Source organism: Octodon degus, unplaced genomic scaffold, assembly GCF_000260255.1.
Source record: "Octodon degus isolate 3935 unplaced genomic scaffold, OctDeg1.0 scaffold00047, whole genome shotgun sequence".
NCBI lineage: Eukaryota > Metazoa > Chordata > Mammalia > Rodentia > Octodontidae > Octodon > Octodon degus.
In genome coordinates, this window is record NW_004524623.1 from 8,766,911 (window position 1) to 8,775,342 (window position 8,432).

Consider the following 8,432-nt stretch of genomic DNA (forward strand, 5'->3'; position numbering starts at 1 on the left):
ACCACTGAGCCATCTCACCAGCCCAAGATTATGATTTTCTTACAAAATTTTTTGGATTAAAATACTGTTCTTGGCTAGGCATGATGGTTCCCACGTACAATTCCAGCACTCAGGAGGCTGAGGTAAGAGAATCCCTATGAGTTCAAAGTCAGCCAGGGCAACACAGCAAGATCTCACCAAAAACTGTCTCAACCAGGAATTTAAACATAAATAAAATATTTGTTCTTTATTCAAAAATACTATGTTCACATTAAGAGCAATGGAGCCAACTATCATGAACCTAACGGATGTGGTCCCCATCCTCCAGACTATAGGTAAAAAATACATTTACTTATTCATGCCCTGTACTTCCTCTCCACATCTCTTTTTGAATGAGGTGAATTTAATACTACAAATTGGTCTTCAACAAGTTACTTAGGCTCTTCGTATTTATTTGTGTTCCAGAAGTTTAAAAAAAATTGGTGGGTGTAATATCAAGAAATAGAGTTCATGCTTATCTCAGTGACTTCTCGGTGTGATAAATTCTTTTGTGTATATTGCAAACAGTAACTCCTCCATTCTCTTTTTTTTTTTTTAATTTATTTGGTTATTGCCTGGTCTCACTATGCAGCTCAGATTCATAGTGATGCTCCTGCTTTCAGCCTCCCAAGTTCCGGCATTATGGACTCTGGCAGGTTTGGCATATCCTAGGGGCAGCCTGGCAGGGCATATGGTACACAGGCTGAAGCCACAGTCCCTGTGCTTGCCTAAGCAGGTGCTTTTGTCCGCAGAACTATCTCGCTGCCCCCCCCCCATTTTCTTCAACATCCTGTTTCCATGTTCCCCCCTCTCTCCAGTACGGGGGATTGAACTCAGGATCTTCCGTCCTCTTTTTATCCCCCAAACATTTCCATCTCTCTTGCATTAGTCATGTTCCCATGGCTCAGGCACAATACCTAACAAGTATAATTAAGAAAGGTTTTTTGTTTGAATTTGGCAGTTTCAGATCAATCTACCTGTGTGGCTTCAGGGTAGAAATGCATGATGAAAGAGCATAGCAAAGGAAAGCTCATTTCACCACCCACGGCAGCTAGGAAGCAAAGAGGCAGGGACAAAAATACACTCAGACCACATCCTCAGTGACCAACCTCCTCCTCTGAGTATGAATTCCCAAGTGTATGTATCCACCCATGATCACCTCCCAAAAAGCCCCATTTCTGAACACATGGGACTTTGGTGGACATTTTTATTTTTGCAGCTGGCTCAGCCCACCCTGGGATGGAGCTGACAGGGATTGAACCTCAGTCCCTGTGCTTGCCTAAGCAGGCACTTTAGACCACTGAGCTATCCCACCAGCTGTGGAGGACATTTTAGACTATTGTCCTGTAGCTTAGTCACTTGGCAAGCTGTGATCTTTCAAGTTTGAGATTTGACAATCATGTGATACCATCCTTAAACACACCAAAGTGACATGAATGTGTTTTAGTTTTATACATAACTTGGCACTTAACTATGTAATTGTCCACATGTCTATTTTCATCTTCTATGTTCCCTTAAGGCAGAGGTGTGTGTGTGTGTGTGTGTGTGTGTGTGTAACAGTGGTTTTCTTCATAGTTTCTCACACCCCCTTTTTGGAGTATGTATACAAGAGATTGTATATAAAATCTGCAACTTTCCTAGTAAGTAGTGCTGTTTCCCTTTAAGATAACATTTACAAGTACTAACTACCAAAACTATCATATAAAAATCCATCTTTCTTTATATCAAAGAAAACTCCAGGCATGGTGACGCACATCTGTATTCCCACCTCTGGGAAGACTGAAGCGGGAGCATTGCCATGAATGTGAGGCTAGTGTGGTCTATATAATAAGGTCAGGCCACCTTGCACTAGATAACAAGACCCTGTCTCAAAAAAAAAAAAAAAGTGTATTGTGAAGTTTAAAGATTATTAGTTTAGGGGCTGGTGAGATGGCTCAGTGCTCTAAAGCACCTACTTAGAACAAGCTAAGCTAAGCAAAGCACAGGGACCACCGTTCAATCCCCCAGCACCACATGCCAGCCAGCCCCGCCCCCTGGTGGGCTGAGCTGGCCACACACACACAAAATAAATAAATAAATAAAAATTAAAAAAAAATAAAAAAGATTATTAGTTTAATAATGAGCTTTCTGTTGTTCTAGGATTATGATAGTAAATCTCAAACTCATGTTTTCTATGCACAGAAAAACAATCTGTAGTAAAGACAATTAGGGTGCTTTGAAGAAAAAGAAGACATCCTGCAAGCGGACTCCACCACCACGAGAACTGGAGGTCAGTGGCCCAAGTCAATCCCTGCCGTCTTTTCATGTCTTCTGGTTGAGCCAAGTGGTCGCGCTTGATCTCACGCTGGCTGGCATGGGGTGCCGTATTCAGCGTGCGCAACTAACAGCAGATTGGTACTGGGTGCAGGGCTCAACTTAATCCCGTGTCAGGCTCCCATTCTGCTGTTCTGCACCAATGGTTAAAGTCTCCTCGACCAGTAAGTTGAGTGGAGCTGCTTCAGCCAAGCTGTCATGCCCTAGCCTCCTACTACACTATAATTTAATACACAATTTCAACTGGATCAAATCTCTGTGAGAAAGCATCATCCCAGCCATCCAGAAATGGACTGGACACAGTCCTCAGTGTGGCTAACAGATGGCACGGCACTCCTAGATGGGCCATAGTTTCCTCACCAAACACCAACTATAATTAGGCAAGGTCACCTTGTTACCATGATGAAATGAAAACAAACACGACCAAGTTTAATTTTGTCTAAAAGCAAGAGAAAAAAATAAGGTCATTCTCTACACCATAAAAACATTCACTTTTATTATTTTTTAAATTTTTTATTCATTTTAGTGAAAAAATAGCAATGAACAGTTTCAAAACAGGTTAGTAGGACAGTTATAATGATTAATACATTGCATATTGTCTTTGTAGTATTCAGAGGACAAGATGCAGACATGATATTTTGTCTAAACAGTTTTAGTACAAACCTGTCTTCACTTTTTTTATTAATACCAACAGCTCAGTATGTCTGGTAACACTGATACTGACCAGGCATCATAGTGGAGTAATCCAATTATTTAGAGAACAGAGATTAAAACAGTTACATAATGAAGTTTTGCAGACATGAATATGTACATATATATATATATATATATATATATATATATATGGCCTCATAATAAAAGGCTATTGTAAGACTAGTCCTGCTACATAGATTCAGTTCTTAGTGAACTAATGTTCTATTAAAGGAAAAACAAGTTGTTTGAGCATAGATTTTGAAACTAACACCGAGTTTACAAAAAGTATAGTTTCCACTATTAGTGGAAACAATGTATATTAAAAAGTAATCACGTAAGTTTGCAGACCAAAATTAGAGGAAAAGGAGAGCCACAAGGAAAGCTAACATTTTGGCCCTAGCCTTCCAAGGTCAATTAAGACTCAGGACATATGAGAACTTGTACTGTAAAGTCATGTAACTCAGTAGTGTCCCAAATTTGCTGATCAAAGAGATTATGGAGCCAAAGAGGAAAGTGATCGATGACGTAGAGTGTGCCTAAGGAGAGTCACATGGAGAGAAGACACTCTCAGGCTTTCACAGAGAGCACATTGGCCAAGCAATGGCCAAGACTCATCCACATGGCTGACACTGACAAAGGTTCTACAATCTGAGGTACAGATCTCAGGATAAATCCTGAGGGTACTTCAGTGACCTTATCAGACCCAAAAGCTACAACTCGTTGCATAGGTCCTGCTTTACCTTGGTCTTAATCATCCAGCAAAAAAGTATAAAAATGAAATATAAGAAGTAAAGCCATGGTGTTATGTTGAGCTGTAGGGGACTCAGGTGAACAATTTCTGATACTGCCAGTGAAGCAGAAGACCCAATGCTTTTATGGGCTACTGGACTCTTAGAATATTTTGCTGAGTTTACATACCTATAATATTCAAATAACTTAACAAAAAGGGATACAGATGAATGTCCATTTTGTATCTGTGTATTCAAAATGGTTAGGATAGATATATAGTTACATTCTCTTAATGAATAGAAGGATTTGTTCTACTGGTTTTTGTAAATAGGATATCAAGACCGCATCTTGTACAGCAATTAACCCCTAGGAAGAATGTATGCAATGTGTTAATTATTGAAACTGGCCTATCAGTTTGGTTTGAAACTGTCTCGTTGCTATTTGTTTCTTAATAAAATTATGGAAAAAAAAAAACGTAATCACGGCGTTCTATGCCCAGTACTGCATGCCACGCCGGCCCCGCCCTTGGGCGCACTGAGCCCGGGACTGAGGCCCGGCGTGGTGGCACACACCTGTAAGCCCAGTGCCAGTGAGGCTGAAAACAGGAGGATCACTGCAAGTCCTATCTGTGTAGTGAGGCCCTGTACCAAATACATAAAAAACAAAAAGAATCATGATTAGTGGGCTACACCACGGTTGTGTACTATGCCTGAAGTGGCCCCGTATTGTCTTCTCACCAAGTAAATTAACTGAAAAATAATTCAGAACTATAATGTAATTATGTTAACACAGGTAAACAAATTAATTTCAGGTAAGATGTGAAATCAGCCACAGAGTGGGATTGTGAATGCTGATGAGAGGTCCTAGTTTATAAATGAACTGACTCAACACCGCCTCTGCGGGTCAGGGGTTTGGGAACGGACTGCTGTATTTCCACTGCAAGATGCCAGGACAGTTACTGGACAGCTCAGAACTGGAGTTAGCTTTGCCTTCCTGTCTGGCAGTGAGCAAACCACAGACACTAAACAGCTTCATTTTAAATGATATTCTAAGTCCCCAGATTGCATTTCTGTAGCAATATTTTTCCCTGCCCCACACCCAAAGAAATAACATTTGCTTTGAACTTAATAACGTCAGAAGTATTGAAATAGTACACTTGAGGTGGCCTTGCTGGGTCTAAATTCACCTGCACTTTGGTGTTTTCTTCCTAGCCCACTGTCTCGCTTTCCCTTTTGCAAGCGCTTCAGCGTCCGTCTCAGCTCCCTGCGCTTCGCCTTTAATTCCACACCCGCGCAGGGAGTGGCGAGGCGCATGCGCATCTGAAGGAGCCGAGGCGCGTGCGCACACGGTGAGCCGCGGGCCGGGGCCCGGGGTCTCCGGACGCGCAACTGGGGGCTGCGCGGGCTCCGGTCGGAACTGGACGCTTTGCCTTCGCGGGCGCGCCCCGCAGTCTGGCCCGGTTTCGGGCGTGCAGCGCTGCGGCCCTGCGGCCAGCGTGGGGCGGGGCGCTGAGGCCGCCCGGGCCGCATTGGCCCCCGCCGCCCCGCGCGGTCCCGGCGCCGGGGGAAGCGTGGGGACCCCGGGCTGGAGCTGCGCCCGAGCCGCGCTCCCCACGGAAGCGGTTAGCGCAGCGTCCACGGCACGGTCCCCGGAAGCAAGGCGTCTCGGTTTATGTTGGGTTTCTGTTTGGTCGGTGGACGGTGTTGGCATTTATGTTGGACTATAGACCCGTGTTTGTGGCCGCCTAAGTGACTCTCTGAGAAATCCTGTCTGTTCTCTCCCTCAGGTCCTCATATCCCTGTTTTCCATGACAGATTTTGACGACAGTATATACAAAATATACATAAAGATGATTACTAATATAGTAATATTGAGCTTGATTATTTGCATTTCCTTAGCTTTCTGGATTATGTCAATGACTGCTAGCACTTATTATGGTAAGTAGAAATGGTCTAAATTGCTTTCCTATAATTGGAACGTACACCGAACTCCTATTCTTGGAATCATGAATGGTTATCTTTACTTCCACGGCCTCGTTTTTTTCACATGGTATTATAAGCAATGCCACGAACGTTTTAGTCTCTAGTAAATGACTGTTGCAAGAATGCTAGTTATACCCTTCCTCAGAGTGCCTATGTTCCGGTAGTTCTTTTGTTGGCCTTGGATGAAAAATAAGCAATGTGAAACGGGTTTTTGAAGTAATTTCAGTGACACTATTAATTTGGAATAAGAATCTTAGAAACGTTGTCAGCTTTATGCATCCTGTAAAATTAATACAAACGTAAAGATGGTTTAATGTTTACATTTGGGCAGTTTTAAGGATTTGTCTGCTGTTTGGTCACTCAGTAGAACAAACTGGACGCATTGGTTCTCCCCAGTACCCCAGAACTCTGGGACACTGAGGCAGGAGAATTGCGAATTTAAGTCCAACTTGGACACTGTAGCAATCCCTTCTCTCAACGTGAGAACATTTTTAAAGGGGCTTGGAATGTAGTTCTGTGCTGAGAGCCAGGGTACAATCTCCAGTGCAAAAAAGAAGTACAAGACTGGGATGTAGCTAGTGGTAGAGTATTATTTGCCTGTCAGGCTCAAGGTCTTAGGTTTGATCCCCAGCACACAAATAGAAAGACCTTTTATTTATTTTTTTTAATTTTCTTTTTTTTTCCATAATTCTATTGAGAAACAAATAGCAATGAGACAGTTTCAAACCAAATTGGTAGGACAGTTTCAATAATTAACACATTGCATACTCTCTTCCTAGGGGTTAATTGCTGTACAAGATGTGGACTTGATATCCTATTTACAAACACCATTAGAACAAATCCCTCTATTCATTAAGAAAATGTAACCATATATCTATCCTAACCATTTTGAATACACAGATACAAAATGGACATTCATCTGTATCCCCTTTTTTGTTCCATTATTTTAATATTATAGGTGTGTAAACTCAGCAAAATATTCTAAAAGAGTCCAGTAGTCCATAATAGTATTGGGTCTTCTGCTTCACTGGCAATGTGAGAAATTGTTGACCTGTGTCCCCTACAGCTCAACATAACAGCATGGCTTTACTTCTTATACTTCGTTTTTATACTTTTCTGCTGAAAAAGACCTTTTAAAGCCTGAAAAATAAACGTAAGAGTAGTTTGAATACAGATCTCCAAGGCTGTGAACTTGCTCCAGAGCATGGACATACCTATATGTAAACTCCCTTGGCACTCCTACAAAAACGTAGTGGACAATTCAAAACAAACCCTGGGAAGCAAAGTGAGAAAATGAGCTCTTAAAAATGATTGTGTACGATTTGATTTGAAACTGTCTCATTGCTATATGTTTATCAATAAAACTTTGAAAAGAAAAAAAAAATGATTGTGTAACAATTGCCACTTCAGAACAAAGCCCTTCGGGTGGGAGAGATGGCTCAGCAGAATAAGCGCCTCCCTGGCAAGCGCAAGGGTCTGAGTTCAATCCCTGGTTCTAACACAAAAAAAGAACAAAGTCCTTTTGCGAAGAGACATACAAATAATCAGAAACATGTTCTTCAGGATGCAGAAGTTCTTCAGGGCTGTTCATGAAGATGTGCAGTAGGAGAAAAGATTTGAGGGCAAGAAGGTTCTTGTCCAGTTAAATTCCTTAAGTGGGAACTTATAAATCAGTGTCTCCCCCTGGGGCCAGGCTGCTATTGCAAATGAATGAAGCTCTAGGAGTGTTTGTATATTAGGCCTGGGACAGTGGTTTTCATGTCCAAACAGGATATTTCGTACTTTTGTTGATTGTTTTTCCCTCTTTGTCTTTTATTTTCCTGTTTCTTTGGTAGAAACTTGAATACGAGCTATAGTTCATGTTTTATGTTACCTTAAGGAAGTCATTCTATTGTAATGTTAGGAGTCTTACCAGGAGTGGTAGGAAATTTAAATGGGAAAGGGAGACACCATGTTAAGGAGGTGGCCTCTCTACACCTTAAGTTAACTCTGCTACCTAATGGGCAGAGTTTCTAGCTTCTAAGCTGAAGAATCGGAATTTTCATATGAAATCTCCTGATCTTTACATATTGGCTCAGATTCTTTGAAAACAGTGTGCTGGCAAAGCAGGACCTAAGTAAGCTGGATGCCACTTGGGGAAAAATAAATTTCTAACTATTAAATCAGATTTATGTAGCTTGTCAGAATGTTACTTCTTTAGTTTCACCTAAAGGCAGAGGACTAATTTGATCCTGTTAAGAAAAAGTTAGTTCTGTGTAGCCCGTGAAATGTAATGCCCTCTTTTAAAAGCTGAGGGACCAGAGATTCATTTCACATAATTCATTTCACATAATTCATTTCACATAATTCTCCAGTAAGAAATTGCCCCTGGGAAAATACACAAGTCTCAATATGTTTTACTTTTGTGACTTCATCTTAATTTCTGTACTGATAACATTTTAATCCAGATTGCAGTTACCAAAGCTGACTGCTGAAAGAAATCTAGGTGGACATAACACAACTTGTCTTCAACTTTTACCATTTTTCAGGTAACATACGGCCTATTTCTCCTTGGCGTTGGCTGTTTTCTGTTATTGTTCCTGTTTTGATTGCCTATAATGGCTTTAAAAAGAAAAGTCTAGATCACAGTGGAGCATTAGGAGGTAGGTGTGTTTTTATTTTGAATTTTAAAGTACTTATTTTAGTATTTTAGTGTTT

General features: G+C 41.2%; 1 protein-coding gene across 3 annotated transcripts in view; it reads left to right on the forward strand.

The window, feature by feature from the left end:
• The window catches only part of Tmem19 (transmembrane protein 19), a 35,095-nt gene that overhangs the window by 11,195 nt on the left and 15,468 nt on the right, over window positions 1-8,432 (forward strand). The window contains exons 2-5 of one of the 3 annotated variants that reach the window (XM_023716326.1): window positions 2,200-2,287; window positions 5,001-5,101; window positions 5,540-5,690; window positions 8,264-8,377. In XM_023716326.1, the coding sequence (XP_023572094.1) occupies window positions 5,561-5,690; window positions 8,264-8,377 (244 nt within the window). In that variant the 5' untranslated portion in view covers window positions 2,200-2,287; window positions 5,001-5,101; window positions 5,540-5,560. Of the gene's footprint in view, window positions 1-2,199; window positions 2,288-5,000; window positions 5,102-5,128; window positions 5,443-5,539; window positions 5,691-8,263; window positions 8,378-8,432 lie in introns of those variants that run through there. The other 2 variants (XM_023716327.1, XM_004632171.2) reach the window with 2 other exon arrangements.